Source organism: Halichoeres trimaculatus, unplaced genomic scaffold (genome assembly GCF_033239565.1).
Source record: "Halichoeres trimaculatus isolate MK-OKI-2021-1 unplaced genomic scaffold, fHalTri1.1 fHalTri1_scaffold_24, whole genome shotgun sequence".
NCBI classification, from domain to species: domain Eukaryota; kingdom Metazoa; phylum Chordata; class Actinopteri; order Labriformes; family Labridae; genus Halichoeres; species Halichoeres trimaculatus.
Window position 1 is genome coordinate 7,498,463 of NW_027437202.1, and position 23,408 is coordinate 7,521,870.

Consider the following 23,408-nt stretch of genomic DNA (forward strand, 5'->3'; position numbering starts at 1 on the left):
GAAAGTATGTTGAGGTCAGGTGAGCTAATACTAAAGGAAAGTTGCTAAATGTGTGTGTTATTGTCAACGCATTCCCCCATGAGGAGAAATCAAAGCTGGTTTGTTCTGAAGTCTCACTCCCCTATGAAAAAAATGAACAAAATACTAGAACTTGAAATCTAATGACGACATCTTGTCCAGATTATAAAATACATTAATTATATAAAAAAAAATAGAGACATTTTTATATATATTTAAAAGTTTCTGCAGTGTAAGGATTATTTTTTTTTATTTCAACATATGGAGGCCCGAGTGTGAACAAGGTATGCAATGTATTCTTCAGTTTTTCTTTTGAAAAAATTAACAAATATAATATATATATATGTATATATATATATATATATATATATATATATATGGGAATGTAATATAATAATAGAGATTTTATATTACTGTCAGAGACAAAACCCTTGGATCCTGTGTAAGCTGGCATGCACACAGAACCATCTGTGGTGACTGGGAATTAAACACACACACACAGCTACACAACGACCAATTAGCTTATCTTTTAATACATTCTCACTGGAGGGCAATAGTTCCTGCTACCCCATCCCCTCTACAGGTAAAAAACACTTTCCCTTTTGTTTTTTGGACTACATTCAGTCATCAGAACCTGCCATGGGACAAGCTGGGTGGCTCAATTCTCCACAAGCTTCAATTCACCTCTGTTTCATTCAGAATACTGCAATTGTTGATATTTACTTCAGCCTGATGTGAAACTACTAAAATACTGCAGTCATTTCAAAGAATGACATTTTTGACCCTTTGAAAGCTGCTGATATTGATCCGATTGGTTGAAAAGGTCTCGGCTTGGCACTACAGAGGTTCACAGAAGCTGAGAGAATTAGCATCGTTAGCTTGTGATATGTTTGGAAATAGCTTGGACGCCAAATCAACAAAATGAACATAATCACCTCCTTCCCCTAACTGCAGTCTCTATTCATAACCGTGGACTAGCATGAAGATGCTGAACAGACAACTAAAAAGAAGGGCGTCATCAATAAAAGAAGTTAAAGAGAAGCAGCAGAAACAACTTCAAAATCAAAGAAAGGACAGGTAACTGTTTACTGAAAACATACTAAACCTTTGCATACAAGTCGTCAAGCGTAACAAACTAAAAGTAGCTTTCTATGGCCAAGTTAGCTCAAAATGAAAACGCTTCCATTTTGCTTTTGCAGTTTCTCTCAAGGATTACAGACAATCTTCTTCACAGTAGCGTGTAGGCAGCTCCGTATGAAGGGCGGATCCAAAACTTTCAGAGTGGAAATGTTAAGCGGGACTTTGGCAGTTTTTCAAAATATCATTTCGCAAGATTTCCCGGGCAAACATCTGTCGCCCGTGAAGACTGAGCATCCGCTGAGGGGAGAGTCCGGGAGCGCGTCCCCCTGACGACGAAGGTGCCGCTCTCACATGGACTCGAACTCGTCGATGCGTTGCTTCGTGTTGCCCTGTCGGATCTGGCGCAGGGTTTTGTATTTGTCTCGGCCCGCTTTCACGTTCTCGGCGTGCAGTACGTCGTTCTGTGTCTTCTTGGTTTCGTCTCTGGCTTCGGCCAACTCTGTACTTAATGTCTGAGAGAGCAAAGAGAAGGAAAGAGGAGATGAAGATGAGTCAGAGGATGGAACAAAAAAGGAAATAAAAAACACAAACAAGAGGACAAAAGTGCAGAAAAAAGGCACAGGGGGGAAAAGCTAATTCCTGTTTAAGCCTGAAGACCACAGGCCTGGATTTGGAACAGGGACGCCGCAAATACTTCACCACATCTTCCAACCGTGAATGCTCCAAGTTGTACTTCCCAATTAAAGAAGCTGATTTGTAAAGGTTAAAGGACGTATCGCAGACAAAACTTGCTTGTTCAGAACAAAAGCGGCACATTAGCTCAGGTTCAGATGCAGCGCGTCCACAAAAGGCAGTTTGTTGGAGTCTGAGCAGAAAGCAGCAGGAGAACACAAACTACAACAAACTACAGCCGAGGAAACCAAGACGGTGGTGGAAAGATGTGTGTGTGTTGTCTTAGTAAAAATGACTTGACTGATTCTATCCATCGATATCTTTCATCTCCAGCCCCTGTTCTTAAAATAAGACTCAGCTTTAAAGCCAGGCTACACTCTAAGCCAGCGTGTCTACTCCTGAGAAGAGCAGGAGATTAAAGACAAAAAGAAAACTAGGCCTCGTCTTACCCTTATGTGCCAATTCCTGGCTGGTTTTTCGTCTTCACAACAAAACTGCTGTTAGAAAATAATGTTATCGTGTTGTTATTTGTGTCGGAGCGAGCTGCAAATCTCTTTAGAGAGAGAGCTGGTGTTGTTACTTTATTTGTCACTGAGGTGGAGAGTAGATGCAAATATCTTTGGCACATAAACAAGGAGTGTGTGTGTGTGTGTGTGGGGTGTGTCTGGTTTGTGAGGAACCAGGTCTCACCTGGAGCTGCTTCTTGACTCTCTCGTTCTTCTGGGCCTCGGTGACGCGTGCCTCCTCGCTGCGCAGGTCCAGCTGACTGACGCCCTCGTTGGAGAGCTCGGCGCTGGCCTCCGCGTGGTTCTCGTCCTGCTCGTCGTGCTCGTTCTCAGCGTTGCCGCCTGGGGGAGTTGGCATCACGGTTACGGCGGTCTTCAGCTCCTCCTTAGTCTTCTCCAGGTCGTCCTGGGCTGACAGGGCCTGTGGAGAGGATGGAGACAGGTCACGCTCAGAGGGGTTGAAGCTACGCTCACAGGACTTACGTGATAAAACTGGCGTCAGGTGAACGCACCTTGTGCTGCCATTCGGTGGCTTCCTCATCTTTCTTCCTTTTGGCGTCTTCCAGCAGAGCGATCTTGGCGGTGAACTCAGCCAGCTCCGCAGCCTGACAGGAAGTGAACACACAAGCATGTCCCCACAGATTATTTTTCATTTATTTATTTATTTGTTTGTTTTTTAATTTTACATATAACATCCTGATACGCAAAAAAAAAAAAAAAATAGATGAGCAACATCTTTGTACAAATACAAAATGCTAAAAGTAAATTTCAGGGATGCACCGATATGAAACTTTTGGCCGATACCAATATTTACTGATATTTACCGATATCAATATTGGTAATTTTTGGATCAAAAACAGGAAGAGAGACAAAAAAGAAGAGAGTCCACTCTTCTTAGGTAGTTTTGTGTTTACATAGTCGGAGGAAACAAGATTATTTGGGTCTTAAAATGTTGTTCAAGATGCTCTGAAAATGCTAATGAGTAAATATTGTCCAATACCGATCCATCGTGCATCCCTAGCAAATTTGGTAAAAAAAGTAGCAATAAATAAATAAAAAAATAAACATTACTCAGACATTATAGTGCGTACCAGTTGCTCCTGGTTCTTCTGCTGGTCTGCAGCCTGTCTCGCCAGCTCCGCCTTCGCCTCCTCCGCCGCCTGCCTGTCCCTCTCCAGCCTGTCCGCCTCCTCCCTCGCACGCTTCCTCTCCTGCTCCAGCTCCAGCGCCTTACGGGTCTGCTCCTCCAGCTCTGCAGACGTTTGACATGTCATGTCCCACTTCACTTTCAAACTTTAATGAATGTGTCTTCATCCAAAGACAGATTAGAAGCATGAAGAAGACAGGTGAGACTGTTCCCCTGCAAGCCAAACTTTGTATCCTGGGTATATACCCCCCAAAAAACTACCTCGATGAAAACTGAAGCAGCTCAGCTCAGAGACTCTAATGTGACGACAGAAGCAGAGGACAGGAAGCAGAAAGGAAACAAAGACGAACGCGTACCTCTCTGAGCTCTCATCGTCTGCTCCTCGATCTGCTTCAGCCTCTCCATCAGCTCCTCTTTCTCGCGCTCTATCCGCTCCTTCTCCTTCTCCGCGTACTCTCGCTTCTTCTTCTCGTTCTCCAGCTGAGCCCTGAAAACATTTACAAACCAAATCCCTGAGACACTCGAACCCAAACACACACTGCGTTTAATCCCTTTGCTGCAGAGTGTGCAAATCAGAGGGAACGCTGCCCTCCGGTCGGGGAAGACGTTTCAACATGTGACAGGTTTAAAACTAATCACGACACAGACACCTAAAGGAAGTGAAGGTGTTCCTGAGGGTCCCCCTTTGCCCTCACCTCTCCATCTGTTTGTGGTTTTTCTCTTCGCGGGCCTGAGCCTTCATCTGCTGCACCTCGATGGTGTCGGGCTTCCTCCTCCTCATGTACAGCTCGTGGTTCCCCATGCAAAGCGCCAAGATCCGCTTGTTGATGCGCAGTCGTGGGGCGTAAAACACAAAGTCCTACAGGCACAGAAAGGTGGAGAAAAACTCTTTAACACGAAGAAAAAACTCCTCTCTGTGAGGACTGAGCAGGACGTGAAAGACTTTGAGGACTCGGACGCTCACCGGGGCTTTCTTATCAATCGGTTTGATGACAAACTTCTTATCATTGAAGGAAATGTTTCGGATTTCACTCCAGGGGAAGCCGATCTTTGGTGTCAACCTGAAACAAAAACACAGGATCAGACTGACACGACTGGGCAGCAGGTGGCGCTCTAACAAGACAATAAACAGGGAAAGAGTTCATGTCGCCAAACGTGCATCACTTCCTGTCAAACAATAACAGTAAAGATGGTTTCTCTGATCAAAGGAGGAAACAGAAAGAGAATTTATTTATAAACTAATAAAAGGAGGAGTAAAAGAAACCATCCCTGACTTCCTTCCTTTGTCACCTGGACCAGAGAAGAAGAAGAGACCTTGTGATGACCTCAGATGACAGACAGGAAGAGGAAAGCAGCCAGAGGAAATGCTGCAGGAGATGTGATTAAATCTATCCCTCTTTTCCACAAAGGGTAAAAAATATCTCTGCGCAGAGGACAGGAAAGACTCTCCTACAACGGACAGACGCCGCCTTCCTTTCTCCACCCATCTCTCAGTCACAACATCAAAAATATCTTGGCTGGGGAAACACAGCACAGTGGACCTCTGATACACATCATCTGTCGTCCTCTGAGTCCTTACTTGTCCTCGTGTTCGTAAATGTTGAGGCCGAGCGCGTCCACGCCCAGCCACAGCTGTGTGCCCTTCTTGTTCTTGATCTCAAAGTAGTTGACTCCGTACATCTCCAAGTCCTGGGCGATTTTCAGGTACTCCATCATGGAGTCCTCTCTGGGAACAGCAAACACACACACATAGTATGGAGATGAAGAAAAGATCCACAGAGACATGACGAGCCGTTCAGTGTGCAAACATACCTGAGCATTCCTCTGTGCTCCTCGTGCCAGGTCTGTATCCTGTCCTCCCACTGCTCCTTGGTCAGTTTGTGCTGCTCCAAGACTCTACACACACACACACACACACACACATGATGACTTCACCTGACTGGATCGCTGACTCTCAAATGACTGTCACAGGAGGAAATCATGTTCCAGGTTTTTACCTCTGAGGCAGCAGTCTGTCGTGGGTGAGGTAGCCGGGCTTGTGGATGTCTTTGCTGTAGTCTCCGTACCTGGTCTGGACCGCGTATGACGCTAAGAGCACGGCTGTCTCTGGGGGGCAGTAGTTCTCGTCGTTCAGGATGGCCTCTTTCACCTGGGAAACGGATTCGCTCATTAAACATTTCAGATTCAAACCTTTCAGATGTGTGGGCAGATTTTCCCTGAGGAACTTGAGCGTCCTGTTGTTACAGTCATGTGGTGTTTGAAGTGATAAAAGTTTCCACTTTAATAAAAGATCTAAATGGGGCAAAGATGAAGTTTTAGTTAGTGGGAAGTTATTTAAGGAGATGGCGGAGCTGGAAACGATACGTTACCGATTCCTGGTACCTTGCATCTGGTATCAGTACTCAACGGTACCAGTTCTCTGAACTTTTATGCGTTTATGTGGTAAAAAATATCAATTTGTTTAATAATAAAATGTAAATTCTTTTTAACTTAACATGTTTATTCTTTTATATATAACCTTGTAATGTTGTGTTCATGTCCAGCGTGGAAAATCTCCTTCTCTTCCACTTTTTCACAGTCACAAGGATGCGTTTAGGTACCTAAACATGGCACCTTTTGTTTTACGTAAATGGATACCCATCCCTGCCATTCTGATTCTGCAGCACGGCGCACGACAGACCCTCGTGGATTAACTTAAGGGCTTTTTTTTGGAGAACTTGATGTTTTGTGAACTGTGGGATTTTTTGGCCAACATTGGATCGGGACCGGGGAAAACATTCGGCATTTCTTTTGCGGATTATTTTGTGTGTGTTTTATTTTCTGGGAACTTAGGGACGCGGGACATTAAGACGGCGAGGAACCGTAAAGCTAGGGAGAAAGATATTAAAATAGTAAGAGAGGACATTCTTTGTTTTGTTTTTCATTAAAGGACTATTTTGTAAGTGCTCTTCAGGTTTGACACTGATTTATTTTCCATGAAGCTGGTTGATGAATCGTTCAGACATTTAAAAAGAGTCGTTCGCTCCTCCATCACCTGCAGAAAGAAGAGTCTCTGTGTGATCTCCTGGATGAGTTCTTCTGAAACGTCCTCGGGGAAAAACTTGGCTCTGAACTTGAACTGCAGAGGGTTTTCTTTCTTCACATCCTGCTGAGTCACCTGGGAGACAAACACACCATCATCATCATCATCAGGAGATCAGAAAGTGAGGGCACAGATGCTGATCGGTGATGAACTTTTAACCAATCAATGACGTGTGGTGAAAACTGTGCTGGCTTTGAATCATTTCAGGATACGATCGATTTCTTTTGGACAAAACAGTTTTTGTTCAGAGCTGCCTGGAGGGTTTGAAATCATGCACACACACACACACACACATGCAAAGTGTGAGGGGAGTCTTCTGTCATGCATAGTGGACTAGTTGTGTGTGTGTGTGGGTGTGTGTTAGAGAGAGCTCATCTGAAGCTGCAGATGTAGCTCAGCTTCTGGGTAAATCCCAAACAAACTTTGGAGACCAGCAGATAGAGCCTGAAATAGCCTGAGGGAATAAAACGATGGTGACGAAGCGGAGAAAAACTGACCTTCTTGTTGAGTTTGAGCCAGGTGATGTAGCCTTTACTGTCGATGTACTGCAGGCCGAAGAACCAGACCTCTCGCAGCCCCACGGTCTTCACCACCTGAGAGTTGAACGACAGGAAATAACAAACAGCTTTTCTCCTTAAACCAGAGTGGAATCGTAAAAAAAGCGTCTTCTTTCTCACCTGGTCGAAGAGCTGCTTCCCTGTGGTGTTGGGCTGGATGGCGAACTCCAGCTCCGCGTCCATGGTGGTCACTCGGACGTTGATCTGGAAAACGATGAAGCAGAAATGTTAAAGACGACCATTGTATTAAAACGACTGAGTGTGTTTTCCATCGTAAACTCACACACACAGCCCGGTGTGTGTTTAATGTGTCAGTTTTCCACCATCCAAGCAGAGCCGTGGTGTAAACTTCGTCTCCCTTCATGTTTCCATCCTTCGCTGCCAGCAGCAGCTCCTCAGGGTGGAGCAGAGACTCCGCTCAGTCATTGGCTGCGCCCTGCTAACGGTAGAGCGCGTAGAGGGCCTGACCTTCGACACATCTAACATCCTTCCTCTCACACCTACGCGCGCTGAGCGGCGTGTGGTTACAAGAAGCTGCAGAAAAGAAGCGGGGAATGTGACAGGAAGCTGATGTGCGTTTGAAAAAGGGAGGGAAAGAAACGCCACCTTCCTCTTTCCTCTGAGCTGACTCTGCATTTCTCCCTCGTTGTCTCTCAACTCTCTCTGCCATGAATAATCCATGAGATGTGTGTCTATACAGCACATAGCAGGACTCCCTCTGCACCACATGGAGCTCAGGCCTCGGTGTATCTGCCTCTCATTAATTAGCCATGAAAATCCAGACGTCCAGCCTGAGCTCTCCTGCTTTGCCTTCATTACAGCTGCACCGTGCAGAGCTCTGCTCACTCCACAGAACTCCACCGTCATTTTCATGTCATGCAGATTTGAATGCATGTTAAAAGTGAAACTTTGAGTCAACTTCTCGTGCTTCATGCGTGCACGCTTCACTGACGGTTGAACTGAGTCTGTTTTGGTTTCAGTAGCTGCTTGGTTGACTCTCTGAGGCTGGAGGAGTCATGGAGAACATAGCGCTGCTGTGCCGAGGTTTCCAAGTGACCGGACGTGAATGTTCAGGAGCCAGGCTTTGTGTGTGTGTGTGTGTGTGTGTGTGTGTGTGTGTGTGTGTGTGTTCTAAAACATAGCCAACCCACAGTGCACAGAGAGGTGGAATCCTGCACAGACCAGACGGTCAGTTAATCCTCTCTCTCCTGCAGAGAGGGGGGGAGGTGGAAGGAGACGACAACATGCCGACGCTCTGACACAGCTAATCACACACGCTGACAACTGAGCAATCCCAAAGGAGCGACTTTTCCAAGCCTGTCCTCGTGTGACACAGTCTGCAGCACAGATTTTACACGTTTGCAGAGTCACTCGGATGCACGTCCTGACCAAACAACTGTGCAGCTAGCTAGTATTTCTCATGCAGATGTTTTCTAATTTGCATCACTACAACTTCCAAGAATCTGTCTGCAGCAGATTGTACCAGAGCTGAAACGATTCCTCGAATGATTCGAGGTACTCGATTACAAAAAATACTCGATTCATTTTCTCTGATTAATTATGAAAAAGATCAAAGAGTGGTATTTCAAATAGAGCTGAGTCCATATTAAGAGAGCTTTCAGACCTCTTATACAAAATAGCAACTAGCAACAAAGCTAGTTTCTTTTCTGGAGTTTGGAGACTAATGGGTCATTCTACGAAACGGATCCGCAACATCTGATGACATGTACGAGGCACAAAAAATGTGTCAAAGTGTGTTTACAAATTTAGGAGCTACCAAAGCAAGTGCTCTTACTGACACGCTGTATCAGAAAACTCTATTTCTTAAAGAGTAAAATAACTGCCCTAACTAAACAAAAATGCATTTTATCCGATTACTCGATTAATCGATGGGATTTTCAGTAGAATACTCGAATACTAAAATATTCGATAGCTGCAGCCCTATTGTACCGAGACACGCATCGATCAGCCAATCAGCTGTCAGGAAAGCTAGAAGGAAGGGTGGAGACTTCACTATTTGTCTGCTGCAGCTTGTTTGTGACAGCACAGGTTTAAAACAGATGTCAACTTCAGCACCAAGCGAACAAAGCTGGAGGGTACCTCCAGGCTGCATCGTCCCAATGATAGCTTCCTTTCTGTGCGCACTTAAATCCCCCTCTCCATTTCAGCCGAGAAGACAAGTTCCCTCCCAGACAGGCCTCTTGTTAAATGTGCAGCTGTTTAGTAACTGTAAGCTGTTAAGAGGAGCTTTGCTGAGAGAGGCCTTAAAGACAGGCACACACACACACACACACACACACACATACGCTTCAATCAGTAGAACTACTAATCTGGCCTGCTGGGCCCCGAGCAGCTGTCTGTCCCTCTGATTAACCCCCCTGCAGGGTGAGGCCGGCTTCAGAGGGAGACAGGAAGGAGGAGTGAGAACAGGAGAGGAGGAATCACTGCCACTTCGAAACACAAACATCCATCCTAGAGGGGGAAGGGATCTGAAGTTATTTTACAAGATGCAGCAGACAGATAGTAAAGTCAGCCTGCATCATCATGAAGCTAGCTGCTGAGAATGAGGTCAAAGGTCAAACACAGCTAGCAAACAAACTTTTGGTGTGACACTTTAAAGTTGAATATTTGGACAATTTGCGTGACTCCAGCCTCCTCTGACAGTGATAATCCTCTTTCTTCAGCACTTCCGCAGAGCCAGGATGTTGACCTAGCCGGAGCCCCGATTTATACAGCACGCCTCCTCTGCAGGGAGCAGGAAAACAGCCACAAGCTAGGAAACCAATGAGGGCCCTCTTTTCCTGTGGGGTGCTGTCATCTCATAACTCTCCAGCTGGCCCCCAGCCCAGAGAGAGCGCTAAAGAGGAAAGGTCAGGGAGGATGAGGCACGAAAACCACAACAGATTCACCAAACATTACATCCTGAAGCTGCTGAGGAGGGACAGCGTGTTCGTGTTAAACTCAATAAAGTTAATGCTGTTGCTAAAGCATTAGCAGGAAACCACGTCAGCGCTCTCCCTCCTGACTCCACAAACTGTTGTTTCACTCAACCTTTAAGACACCTTTGTTACAGATGATCGCTGACGCTGAGACAAAAGAGGCTTTTTCCAGAAGTTATGAAGTCTGGCACAGAGCCTGGAGAGGATCATGTCGGACGGCTCTTGCTTGCTCTGTCAGTTACTGTCCGAGAGACAGAGACGTCGCTCCCTGCTCTGTCACAGGGTCTGTTTTTGGGACAGAGCCTCAGTGACTTCAGGGACAGGAGGAGGAAATGAAGGGTGACATCAGTGCCTGGTTTCTTCTTCCTCTGTAGCTGACAAAGTCCCCCAACATGCAAACAGAGGACATGCTGTTGTCAGCTGCTTGGAAAGTTTCTGATGCAAGCTTTAGCAATCAGACATTGCAATCGACTTTAACATTTCCACAGCAAAGTGTGATATGCACTTTCTGCAGGTTAATTACAGCGCTCGACCCAGATCTGCTTATCCTGAAAAAAGCAGCGCTAACAGCCGGGAAAGAACTGCATCAAATTGCTCTCTGTTTTGGCGTTGTTCACATCCCAGGACTCTGGCATTCTCTCCACCCTTTAAACAACAAAGGCAGCAGTGTTGCAGTTGCAGGCCTGTGGGCCAGGCACTTCGCTTCACACTCTGGCTGTTGTTTACTTGGAAGAGGAGTAAGAGGAGTGGGAGCAGCCAGGGGGAGAAACTTCAGCTTCTCTGATGCACACATGTAGCCCACAGGCTCACAGACTGCAACCTTCATGTTTCTTCTTAATGTCATGTATCATAAACTACTTGTTAAGTTGTGCCTGCAGCTTTCTTTCTCGTGTCAAACAATCTGAATCAATTAGCAGGAGAAGTGCACAGCTGAAGCATGCCTCTCTACATCCTCCTGGTTGCTGTTTTCTGAGTGTTTGTTAAAGCATCTCACCGGTTTCGGCATCTTTGCGTCCTCTCCTCCTTGCACCCGACAGATGAGAGGGTAAATCCGTCACAGGACGGCAACAACACCAGTAACACGGGATCTGAAAGCAAAAGAGAGGATGCAACTGTGGATTCATATCAAGTTTGTTTCAGTTTGATCACTTCCCAGCTTAAACACCTGATAAATACAGGAACTATCTTTTTATCCCATACATATTCATTTATTTAAATTATTTTTTTTTCTATTTTATCAGTTTATCAATTTTGTTACATATATTTGCCTAATTTCTGAATATATATGTATTTATACATGTATTTGTATAGGCATAATTATCATTATAACTACTGTCTCTATCTTTATTTAAAACACCAACAACAATTTGAGTTCTAACTTAACTTCCTATCATAAACATATATCATATACTAACATATGATTTATTTTCTTCCTTTTTCTTCTTAATTTTTTTTTATTATTATTTATTTTTTTGTTTTGTTTTGTTTGTTTTTACACACAATTATCATTATTATTACGCTTTATGACCCTTGTTTGTGTACCTGAGTGATGTTTGGTTTTTATGCACTTGTTAAAACAATAATGTTGGGGGAAAAAAAAAAACACATCACAGTCCCTGATGGAGTCTGGTTGAAACATAAGCCTGTAGGTTTGGCCATGACCTGTGTTGAACTGTCATATGATACTAAAATAACTGCTCCAAGCCTCACACTATGTTATGTCAACATGTCATGTCATCAATCAGACATGGATGCTCTTCTTTAAAGAGGGAAGATGCAGATGTTGACAGCTTAAGCAAACACTTCTAGGACTATTTAGGTGATAAAACTCAAAGGATGCGCAATACTGGGCTCAGTTTGGTCACTACTGCGCAGTAACAGTTACTTATTTTAACACAGATAATCAGGAAAAATAATAAAAACAAAATAATCTTGAGAAAAAAAGTGAGTACATGTGTAAAAGGTTAGAGGAATTTGGAAGTAAGGAAGCCCAAAGAGGCCATTATTGTTGTAGTTCGCCGTGCACATGGAGACATGCCCACTTGTAGCGGAGCAATTAGCCCGTTTACCCGCCGAGAGTTGGCAACCGTTACTCTGAAATTTAACTGTATCTAAATCCAATTGTCAACAACCTTAAACACTTTCAAGAAGATAAAAAAAAACACGCAAATACTATGAGGTGAAATGTAAAATCAGGGGAGATTTCTTCACATTAAAGCTGTTTTCCCTCTCCTCATGTTGGCGATCAAAACACCCCAAGGCTGACAGCTCGATCGTTAAATAACAGCCTTAAAAATGTTCGCCATCATTAATTTCCTACGATCGCCACCAAAACATTTTGTAGGACTTGTCATTAACAGCTACACGGTGTAAAATCTATCGACTACAACTTCGCCCAACTCGCTAACGGTCTCACAGGGAATTAAACATCAATTAGCCGAGCACGAGGATATCCGCTATTGCATCAAACTTGAAGAAGCTCATCTTTTTAGGGAGAGGCAGTAACTCACCGGGGGTACGAAGTAGCTCCTGGAAACGGTAGAAAAAAGGCCTGAGATCTTCACATTCAGCGAAGTATCCGCGATGAAAAACCCGATCTCCTTCTGTTTTGATTCCTCCTCAAAGCTTTACCCAGAGAAATTCCCGCAGATAGAGGAAAAACCGTTGAAGTCTTAACAAGCATAAGGCGATTTGGGGTGCCAGCGTCAAAACACAGAGGCAGAAGCGTCACTACTTCCGGCGTGGACTTTCACATTAAAAGCCGCGTGCAAGCGTAAATAAATAAACCAAATATACAGAGTATTTTTTAAAAACAGATAAGTTGGTTTTATAAACACAACGAACTTAAACACAAAAATCATCGTGTATAATATAACAAAAACAGAATGATTAAGGAGATTAAATTTATTTTGCCAATAAGTTAAATCTAAGTTCACTTTAACATAATTCCAGACAATTTTAAAGTGATGCTTGTTCAAGAACCACACGTCCACTAACAATTAAAAAAAAATCTATCAGTTTTTAGATATAATTTCAGGATTAAAATGCCTGGTTTGCGCTATTTAACTTATTTTGAAGGGGAACAAATCTCACTTTTCCACTGCTGCCTTAAGTTTCCATCAGGCACTTGATGAAGCTAAAAGCACAGATGTTCAACATGGCTGTCAGGGAGCAAGGAGTGGATGTAAAGCATGAATGTATGGAGCATCCAGTTTTATAAGGGGCTGGTTTTATGGCACAGCTCCCCACTGTGGACATGATGAAATATGCAGTCTGTTTAACACACATCTGTATAATATGTGCAAACTTACCTTATTTTTATACATGTGTGTGTGATGAAATACAAACCAGAGGGAAGGAAAGCTTTCTTCACATCATCTTTAATCAACAATCACAGATACAGTTGAAAATGTTACAGTAATCGGTTAGTAACAGTTACTCTACTGGAAAAATATGTAAGTTTCAAACAGGATCACCATGCTGAATTTGTTGGTACATAGCATTGAATACCTCAGTAACAAAGGTGAGTCTATAGCAGAGTCAGAGAACGGTGTTACACCATAAAGGATACCTAATCAAACACTTAGTTGCAGAAAAACAAGCCCGTTTGGTGTAAAGGTAAGCCTACAGAAACTTCACTGCTAGACAGACGCCCGGGACAGAAAACACAACTATATACAAATAAAAAAGGAGAACATGCAGAATCTAAAACAAATCAAAACATGCATAACATATAGCTGAACATAGTTCAGAGTATTGGATGTGTCATAAGCACAATGCCATGAAGAGGCATTACTTTGGGCCCACGCTCAGGGGCCACACTGGCACACGGTGCCAGGGGGCCAGAACGAAGGCGCTTCTTCAAAATACTCGAAGGTTCTTTCGTTAACAGCACGTGTGATTGTACAGTTTGTTATTGGTACAATGTGACACGTTGGATAGGAAAGGAACCGGTGGGCCTTTGACGCTGGCTTGTGATGAACAGTTTGACGAGCTCGTAGAAATAATCTTTGTAGAGGAGAAAATGAGAAAAGATCCTTTATTTGAACTGAATAAAAAAATCCAAATGAGTTTGATCGCATTTATTCTAATAATGATCATTTGTGATCACTTATCTTTTTGGAAAGGCTGGATTTTGGTTTGTAAGAAACTTTGCAGCCTGAAAATGAGCGAACCCCAACCCAAACACATGATTTCACTGGAGCTCCTGTAAAAACAAAGCCAGCTTCAAACCCAAAAGCACGCACAAAGAGGTTGTGATACCTGAACAAAGCAGGCAGACAACTCCGTGTGAAATAATTGTCTCGAAGCAATTTCACCAAGATTAAAAGTTGGAACGTCTCGATTGGAATAAAGCTGCTGTCAATGCACTTCCTCGTAAAGCAACAATACATCAAGTGTGTTTGATAAATACAGATCAACAAGTCCATGTACTGTATATAACACCAGCGACTTAGTTAATGATACAATTTGTATCAAACAAGGTTTTCTCTGTCTAGCGTGGATTCAGCTGGGATCTGCTACAGACGACACGAGACGCTGTTCAACAAAAGCACAGCAAGGTTATCGCTTAAATATATTTACAGTAGGTACAGGTTGGATTCACTCGTGTTGAGGTGTTTTCTATCTGTAGCAGAAACCAGAGTCGACCCAGAATAAAGGGCCAGAGAGAGAGAGAGAGAAAGAGAGAGATGTCCCTTACTAAAACTAAGGTACACACGACAGGGTCACCCATCTCTGCAGCTACAACTCTGACCACCACCACGTCTTCACCGACGACACGCAGAAACTTTCTGATTCACACAAAACTCATCTGGCCTCAAAGACGGCGGAAAACTCAGACAACCCTTCACATCAGCCTCATTTGATGCAGGAAGTCATGACTCAGCTGTAAAACAAAAGAAAGAAGTGCTTTCAGAGTTGATGCATAAAAAAGTCCGGCGTGAAAAAGATGCGTACAGTTAGCTGCTGAATAAATAAAGAGGAAGAGTCAGGAAGAACACATGTTAGGTTTGGATCATCTGAAGCGTTTCATTTCAAACTTGAAGATCTTCTCCATCGTGTTTCTGGTTTGCTGCGTTTTTCTTTCAGTATCCTGATTGAGCTTTCTCCGCGAGGATCGCCGCCGCCAGCTGCTGGGGGTCGGTCACGTGAGGGCTCCTCGCCATCACACGGCTCACCAGCTCAGAGGGGAAGATGTTACACAGATTCACGTACACCTTCTCCCTCACGTCCTCGTAGCGAGAGTGCGCAGGAGACTCTGGGTGCATGTAGGAAGGTGGAGCGTGAGAGGGCACGGACAGGTGGGAGCTGTACGGAGGGTGGGGGGAGTGAGACGGGTGGTTCAGGTAGTGTGTCGGGGACGGGTGGAGGGCAGGGTGAGAGGAGTGGTGAGGGTAGCCGTCTTGTGCCCAAGGAGGAGGGTAGCAGGACTGTCGAGTGTCCGGCAGGCTCTGATAGGCTGATGCTTCGTACCTGGATGGAGGTAACGGAGGCTGTCTGTAGTACGAGTCCCACCCAGGCAGAGCTTTGGCGCGGTGGTGGTGGTGTGAGGTGGAGAGGTGCTCGTACAGGTGTGAGTCTGACACGCTCTCCGCTCGTGTGGGGGCCAGGCAGCGCCCCAGAGGGGAGCCAGGCGGGTGGAGGCTGGACTGCGGCAGAGAGTGGTAGTCGCCGGGGCAGCTGGAGCGAGCAGCGAGCGGCTGGTGCTGGAGGTGTGGCGGTAACGGGTAGAGAGGGCGCTTTGGGGGGGCTTCAGGTGGAGGCTGGTCGTGAGCGCAGGTCTGCCCCCCACGTGCTACGCTCAGGTGGTAGCTGTGGACCGCGGGGTTAGACGTGTGGCCGTGCTGGATGGTTGTGTACTCCGCAGGGTGGAGTCCACAGAGCTCGTGGTTGGACGCCGTGTGGTGAGGATACACGCGGCTGTGCGGGTTAGCGAAATGCACGCTGTCTTCCATCACAGTGTCAGGAGGGCACCCGGGACACGGCCTCTCGCTGTACGAGTCGCAGCTGCTCCCACAGCTCACGCTGCTCTCGCTGCCGCACTCCGACCCCGCCGAGCCCATGGAGCCCAGGCGCAGGTCGGTGTCGTTGGGGAAGCGGCAGTCTGGGCTGCGTCTGGTGGAGAGGCTCAGGCCCGAGTAGGCACGAGTCACCGAGTAGTAGCTCAGATCTGGAGACTCACAGTGAGGGTAGAGGTCATGTCCTGGGGCTGGTAGCGCGTGGGGGGTGGCTGCTCTCTGCGGCTCCGGGGGGAGGCTCAGACCAGATGGAGGACCTCCTCCTGGAGCCGGAGACATGCTCAAACTCCCGCTGCAGCTACTGCTACTGCTCTTCTGGCTCTCCATCCTGCCTTTGGCCAGCAGCTTCTCCTCGGCGTCGCTGTAGGACAGAGCGCGGATGCTGGGGTCGGACTGTCTTTTGGGAGCACCTTTTTTGGCCTCGATGCTGCCAGCTGGCACGCTGTGGCTCTTCACCAGCCCAGAGTCTGTTTGGTGCTTGGTGGTGACACAGGTCTTGGCGCTGGCACGCAGCTCGTCTGCCACGGCACGCTGAGGCTGGGCTCCTCGTTCTGGGTGGTAGTACTTACATTTGTGTCCATAAGTGCACTTCTTTCCTGCAGCGGAGACAGAAGGCGTTGGTGTTACTACACCTCCAGCAAACAAACACGACGCAGCATAACGAGGTTTGTGTTTCTCACCGTACGGACAAGGCTGCTTCTTCTGCTCGGGCATCACAGGCCTTTTCCTCAGGAAGTTGTCCAAACTGGGGCCATGGCGGCCGAGAGGGTCGTCTGGAGGCATGAATCTAACGGATTACAAAAAACAAAACAGATTCATGACTTAGTGAAGACGTGGAGGCAGAGACTCTTAGACGTCTGAAGTCGCCGCCTCTTACTTGTCGTTGACGAAGGAGTACATGAGCAGCCGCTCGTCGATGAACTTCTTCCACTCGGGCTTCTCGTTGGCGAGGTCTCTGTAGTTATCGTTGGAGACGATGATGCCGTCCGACTCGTACGCCAGCTTGACGATGAAGCGGTCGTCGTAGCACACCACGCGCCGTCCTTGGACTCGCCGTGACGGAGTAAAGACGAGGATCTTCTCCTTCTCCAGGCGACGCAGGATCTCCTGATCTGTGGAGGAGGAGGAGTTGACTTCACAGTCATCTCTACATGTGTGTGTGTGTTGTAGAGTCTCTTATCCTCACCTGTAATCGGGGCGTCAGGACGAGACTGCTCTTTCCTCCACGCAGGCACAAACACTGTGATGTCATGATGACCCCGCTCCAGGAACCAATCAACAGCCAGCTGGATGCCCTGGCAGGAAAACACTTCCTTGTTGCCGTGGCTTTAAGACACAGATAAGAGGACATGGTTATTCTGGGCGCTGTGGAGGACAGAGTGTGAAGAAACACCGCTTTAAGCCCCGCCCTCACCTCATGGCGACGTTGCTCCCGTCCACCACGATGGGCCGCAGGTTGTCCTGGTCACACGCAGACTCTGAGGGACACGGAGAGTCCGACCTCTGGCTGTCCAGCAGATCAGAGCAGCCGCAGGAGGAGGAGGAGGATGAGGATGAAGACGTGGAGGCTAATGATGCGGTCGGCTGCTCGCTGTCTGACTTGGTGCCCAGTTTGACCAGCTCTCCCAGTATGTCGTTGATGAGCGTGTCAGGGCCCAGCTTGGACAGAACCAGTCGAACAGTTTCCTCGGAGTAGCCCAGCTTTAGGGCGAACTCCAGCTTCGCCTGGTACTCCTTCCCGCCCGGCTCAGACGCTTGCTCTGCTGCAGCGGGGTCTGACGGAGGCTCAGGTGGAGGGGTCTGCGCCGGGGACTCAGGAGGACCCTCAGTGCCTAAGTCCACACACTGGGTCCGACAGAGCGGCTGGTGGGTGTTCTTACTGTGAGTCGACCCTCCTTCTCCTCCATCCAGGGGATGCAGCGCCGCGTCACACTCCACGTCGGCTTTTTCCTCCGCTGAACCCGGAGGAGGGGAATCAGCGGTGCTGCTGTTGCCGGAGGTCTCCCCCTGCTCCTCCATAGCAGGGGGCCCGTCAGCGCCGCCAGCGTGCCGGTCGCTCCCCGCTACGTGGAGATACTCCAAGTCCAGCCCCAGGTCGAGGATGTGGCCTGCTCCTGCCTCCACATGGTCCTTCTGGCCCATGGGTCTGTCACAGACATCCAGCACACCGGGGGAAGGCTGCCCTCTCACAAAGACGGACTCATGGGTGCCTGAGGGAGGAGACGGAGAGGGTGGATGAAGTCAATCCTTAGGTTTAGGTTTTTAAATCACCACAAGGACAGAAATGAGTCAGACCACAAGTGAAAACAGGAAGTTAGATATAGCGAAGAGACGACTGGAAAGTCTGTCTCCTGATTTGCATCCAGCCGGCAGACTCTCTAAAGTAGAGTCAACACTCAGTGTGGTTTTATGAAAATCTGACCTGTCACCTTTGCGTCTTGTGTAAATGTTTGCTAAAGCTTCGCTCTCACTGTTAGCCGCTGTCTGGGGGCAGTTGGGGACTAGAGGAACCGTCTGGTTTACACAAAGAGCCGAAGGGGCCTCTCATCCTAATTAATGGACTCCCGCTTTTTTCAGTCTGGCCCCTGTGTGGTTTTATAGGGCCACGCCACAGCACGTTAATCCAACAGGGGGGGGAGGCAGCGAGCCGTTGGCCACTGGCCGGCAGACCCTCCCCCTCCTATTCTACCTGATAATTAAGCTCCATATGCTTCCTCCCGCTGAGTGGAGTCACTCATTAACACACAGAGGGGCTCTGCAGCCAACGAGCCAATCAGCACGCAGCTTAAGGCGCTCATGATTCTCATGTTGGAGAAATGCAGAAAACTTAAACTTCACCATCTTTGGGAGCAAACGCGACGGGAAGTGACTTCAAGCTGCAGGGAGGGGGGGGAGGAGCTGTGGTGAGTCCGCATTTTATGAAAAGGCGCTGCCTAGCAACATGGCTGCGCTACTGTTGCTAAGCTACAGCTGTTGAAAGCATCCAGCCTTCGAAATGCCAAGACACACACACACACACACATATTCAGGACACACAATACAACAAGGTCTGCGGTGGGGGAGGGAGGGGCTTAAGTGTGCCTCACTGGCAACCTGAGACAGCAGAGTGATGAGGACAGGGACTGATGGAGCACCACAACACACATCTGCCTCATGAAGTGAGTCACGCCGGCGAGGAGGAAGCGAGGCTGCTGGGAACACATCTCTACCCCATGGTCCAAAGTGACGCAGCTAAAGTTAACAAAGTTTCTCTGAGATCACGAGCTGCACATGCACACCTGACGTGATGCATGTCTCTGTGGACGGATGAGGACAAACGCATCAGGAACTTCAGGAGGAACATGATTCATTTAAAGCCCTGCATCCGGACGATCTGATTGGACGTCAGAGCAGGATTTAAAAGTCTCACAGTGTGGTCTGAGCCCCCCAGGAAAAGCATTCAGCTGAATCCCAACGGACCAACGGCCTCATCCCAACATCTCAGACCTGCAGAAAGAGTGTGTGTGCATCATTCAAACACACACACACACACACACACGGAGGCTGTAATGAATATGTAACACAGACAGTGCTTTGTGTGAGGGGGCTTTGGATGGGGGGTTTGGAGTGTGGGCGGGGCTTGTGTGCAGCCTGTAACTGTGCAAAACTTATTGTAAGATGAAGACAGGATAATAAGGTGGGGGATCCTGCGTGTGTGTGTGTGTGTGTGTGTATGAAAGGCGCGCTCGGCTTTCCCCGCCAGCAGAGGGGCAACAGATGTCGGCTGAGCGCTACTTGCAACTGGTGTTTCCCCCTTACACACACTCACACACACACACACACACACACACACACAAATCCCACGTTAATGAGTGTGACATAAACACAGAGGCATGCTGTTAAAAACTGCATCAGCTCAGACGTTTGCAGATTTAAGAAACACTTCTGCAGGTGTGTGCATCACCACAAACTCTTTAAACCTGCAGCTGCACGTCAAGATTTTTGTTATTTTTCAAATTTAGCTTGATTAGACAGAAGATCTGACGATTTTATTCTAATTAAAATATTTCTAAATCTTTTGCAAATTTATTTTATATTTTAAACAATATTTTTGAACAATTTGCACTGTTTTTTAATTTTTTTATATATTTATTTTGCATTTTGTGAAAGACTTTAAAGCGTTATAATATTTTTACAAATATTCTGGGATTCAATAAAATTTTGTTGAGCATAACATGCAAATCTTAAAGAATTTTTTTTGCTTTTTTTTAACATAAATCATTGGATGAGGTCTCTTTAAATATTATTTTTCTTCTTCTTCTCCTGTTTTGCACTTCAAGAACAAAGCCACATATTAAAGCAGTTCCTTCACCACATTGTTTGTCCTGTTTTCTTTTCTAGACCCCTGCTAAAGATTATGAAGAGGAGATACATCCTCCTGAACTTCTCACTCTCATTTCTGCCACTCATACAAAAGTTACAGTCGCTTCATCCACAAAGAGCTCAAAAAACAAGACAAAAAGTTGAACCTCCAGCAGACTAATCAGGTCACAGCCGCCTCACTTACCGGCTCTAACAGATCAGCGTACAATGAAGAAAAGGAAGCTGTATTAGCTCATTTCTGCAGGTTAAAATCCTCAGAGAGCAGCAGAACCTGCAGCAGGTGAGACAGAGAAAAGTTCCTGCAGCATCCGAGGAAGACGTCCCAGCTCAGCATCCAGCTCCAGCCTCCTCCGTCCTGGATGTCAGTGTGTCCTCCAGAGCTGATTTTTTTCACTACGGAAAGCAGACAAGTTGGACAATGAGTGGCAGAACAGATGGAGCAACAATGTCTGCCTTTCCCTCGTTTAGACTGGCTGCTGCTCCACCAATCAGAGCGCGGCGGGCTTACAATGAGGAGAAGGAGGAGGAGGAGGAGGAGGTCTGCAACACCCAGCTTCCCCAAGGCACGCGTACTCATCGTGCACCCTCACACACACACACACACACTCCTGAGTCTGAAAGGGTGTCCCCTGTGTGGCCGATGAATCAACGAGGGGTGGGCTGCTGAACAATAGGGCCTCACAATGGGAGGCTGGGGAGGGCAGCTGCAGGGTGAGGGCCGGGGCTATTACCGCCTGAAGCAGCAATGGAGAACACCTGGCTACAGAGCGCCACAGTCACTCTCCTCCCTTTGTCTTCAGGGGGCGGCGAGTGGGGGGGTGGAAACAGAAAGAAAGGCCGGCTGAAAGACCAGCGTGGCCTTTAAGAGAGTGCAGGAAAGAGGAGAGTGTGGCAGGGCTGAAAGGGAGGAAGGGTGAGTGCAGGGGGGGCGACGGACATCAAAAAGTTTTATGTCCTAAAGAGTGTGAGGAGAGGACATGCTGCTCTTTGTCCCAGCACACTTAGGGCAGATGACTCGGAAGCACAAATCTTTGCCTTTCTGTCTTTTATGTGATGATGGAGCCTGTGCGCGAATAAATAAATGACACAGAGACATCAGGGATTAAAGAAACACAACTTCACTGTAAGTTTACAGCCTTAAGTCAACTTTTCTCTGAGGAGGAATAAACAGAAGTTTGGGTCATGTTTGATTTTCTGTTTCAGCTCATTCACATGCCGTCCGCAGCAGCGAGCAGCGGCCCGTGTTGTCGAGTGTTCCTCCATCATTTTTTAATCAGCTGCAGCGTCTCAGCAGGAAAAACTGGAGCCTGATGAAATCAAAACGTGCCCAGAGTCAGCGAGGAATGAGAACAGCTGAGCGCCCGCACACGATCCAAAACACACAGAGACAGTAGAGCGCTCTGTCCACCATCTGTCCAAACAAACAGGTGTGTGTGTGAGAGTGTGTGAGAGTGTGTGTGCTCCCAACAACTGTGCTGCAACAGGAGAAGACTCTTCTTCTCTAAAGTGACAGATGACACTGAATGCACATGAAAACACTGAAGCTACAGACTTTTAACAACAGATACCCAACACAAAAACTGATATTTAACTGTCAGTCACCTGCAAATACTCAGACTGCCACGCCCCCCTGCATGAAAAACAACTAAAAAACACAACAACTGACAAAACCAGCTGGGATAATTTGGCGTTTTGTAGATAATGCAGCAGCAAACCCATCTGGCAGGTTAAAACAAACACTAAAAAGTGATTATACGACCCAGGCTGGGGCAGCAGAAGGAGCCCCCTCTGCCCCTGTGACCCCTCTGACCCGTCCTGTGACCTTTGGAAACACAAAATAACATCCAGCAGGGATTAAGATAGCTCATCACAGCAGCACGCGTATGTGTCAGCTGCATGTGTTTATCATTCAAATGCATGAAAAGAATTAAAGTCAGTGCATTAATGTGACTTTTTATCCATGCACATGAACTTTGTGACCCATAAAACTGTAGTCCTGATGTCTAAGAGGCTGACTGGCTTATTCCAGCCTCTAAAAGCTGCATTTGAAAGAGCACAACTTAAAGTTAAGAGTCATGAAAGATGTATTCTTGTGAAAGCAGCCTGATGTGAGAGCAGACAGCTGTCTGAGGAACATTAGACAGGTGGAGAGACAGACAGAGAAAGCTGCTAATGTTTTCCTCAGGCCTGATCACAGCACAGCTCTTAAAACCTCATCTCCTCTGATCACAGCCTTTCAGGAGCATCCCTGGTTTAATATGTGAGAACTGAGCCTCAGCATCCCCTCCCTCAGCCTGTTGAAGGGACCACAATGTACAGAAACTATATCACGGCTGTGTGGGAGCGCGCAGGGGCGTGCACGGTCACTGCAACCCAACACCGTCACGACCTCTCTGCAGCTTTCACCCAAAACAACCTGCAGCTTTTCGGACACGCGAGGCCGCGCACAGAGCGCTGTTTTCGGATACTCACCCGGTCAGGGCCGCCGCTGGAGCTGCTCGGTGAGCTGGGTGAGGAGACGACACAATGAACGCTCCCATCACATTCTGGCGACGCAAAACATCCGGCTGGTTTGCAGCGTGACCCAGCCAAGGTGCGTCAAGCTGGGTAGGGACTATGGAGCATGCGCAGCGGGACTTCCGGTCTAAGCTTCAAAATAAAAGCGACCGGTGGTTTAGTTGTGTTAAGAAAATCGATAACTTATCCTTTATTTCTACAATAAAACAAACAAAAAAAAAAATCGAAAGCCTAATTGCCATTAGGCTAAATGTCAAAGTTTTATATCGCAAACTTTTAAATTATTATGCTTTTAGCATCATAGCATGATTTCCGAGTCAAATAAATTTGGTTTAAAAACACAACTTAACGATGATAACGTCATGCAGACTTTTAACATAACATAAATAGAAATAAAATTAATAAATGAACATAAAAATGACATATTTCTTCTTCTCCGAAACCTTTCAATTATAACTTGGGTAACTGCGGTAGAAGGCTATTTTATGTGAAAAATAAAGAATAAAAA

General features: G+C 46.7%; 2 protein-coding genes across 3 annotated transcripts; both read right to left on the reverse strand.

Moving 5' to 3' along the window:
* Positions 1-517: 517 nt before the first annotated feature.
* On the reverse strand, positions 518-12,735 carry LOC141785966 (radixin-like). The gene is made up of 15 exons (XM_074664626.1): positions 12,512-12,735; positions 10,996-11,089; positions 7,183-7,266; positions 7,003-7,098; positions 6,458-6,580; positions 5,421-5,572; positions 5,236-5,319; positions 5,003-5,149; positions 4,388-4,484; positions 4,119-4,282; positions 3,780-3,910; positions 3,368-3,528; positions 2,789-2,881; positions 2,461-2,697; positions 518-1,610 (listed from the first exon to the last, which is right to left on the reverse strand). Exons 2-15 carry the CDS (start codon positions 11,005-11,007, stop codon positions 1,446-1,448), a joined length of 1,746 nt encoding a protein of 581 aa, XP_074520727.1. The 5' UTR covers positions 11,008-11,089; positions 12,512-12,735; the 3' UTR covers positions 518-1,445.
* A 639-nt stretch (positions 12,736-13,374) lies between these two features.
* Positions 13,375-22,992, reverse strand: LOC141786040 (putative ribonuclease ZC3H12C). 2 transcript variants are annotated; one of them, XM_074664738.1, is made up of 7 exons: positions 22,856-22,992; positions 20,568-20,776; positions 17,436-18,231; positions 17,208-17,347; positions 16,899-17,133; positions 16,702-16,808; positions 13,375-16,617 (listed from the first exon to the last, which is right to left on the reverse strand). In XM_074664738.1, the coding sequence occupies exons 3-7, from the start codon at positions 18,161-18,163 to the stop codon at positions 15,089-15,091; spliced, it is 2,739 nt and encodes a 912-aa protein (XP_074520839.1). In that variant the 5' UTR covers positions 18,164-18,231; positions 20,568-20,776; positions 22,856-22,992; the 3' UTR covers positions 13,375-15,088. The 2 variants fall into 2 exon arrangements, with proteins under 2 accessions (XP_074520839.1, XP_074520840.1); XM_074664739.1 differs by lacking the exon at positions 20,568-20,776.
* Between the last annotated feature and the right edge of the window lie 416 nt (positions 22,993-23,408).

Coding starts and splice junctions, on each gene's coding strand:
- LOC141785966 (XM_074664626.1), bottom strand. Junction 5,573..6,457: donor AGAGACTCTTCTTTCTGCAG/GTGATGGAGGAG, acceptor TCCGTTTCCCAG/GTGAAAGAGGCCATCCTGAA. Junction 2,698..2,788: donor CCACCGAATGGCAGCACAAG/GTGCGTTCACCT, acceptor TCCTCTCCACAG/GCCCTGTCAGCCCAGGACGA.
- LOC141786040 (XM_074664739.1), bottom strand. CDS start 18,163: ATGGGCCAGAAGGACCATGTGGAGGCAGGAGCAGGCCACATCCTCGAC. Junction 17,348..17,435: donor GGGAGCAACGTCGCCATGAG/GTGAGGGCGGGG, acceptor TGTGTCTTAAAG/CCACGGCAACAAGGAAGTGT. Junction 17,134..17,207: donor TCCTGACGCCCCGATTACAG/GTGAGGATAAGA, acceptor CCTCCTCCACAG/ATCAGGAGATCCTGCGTCGC.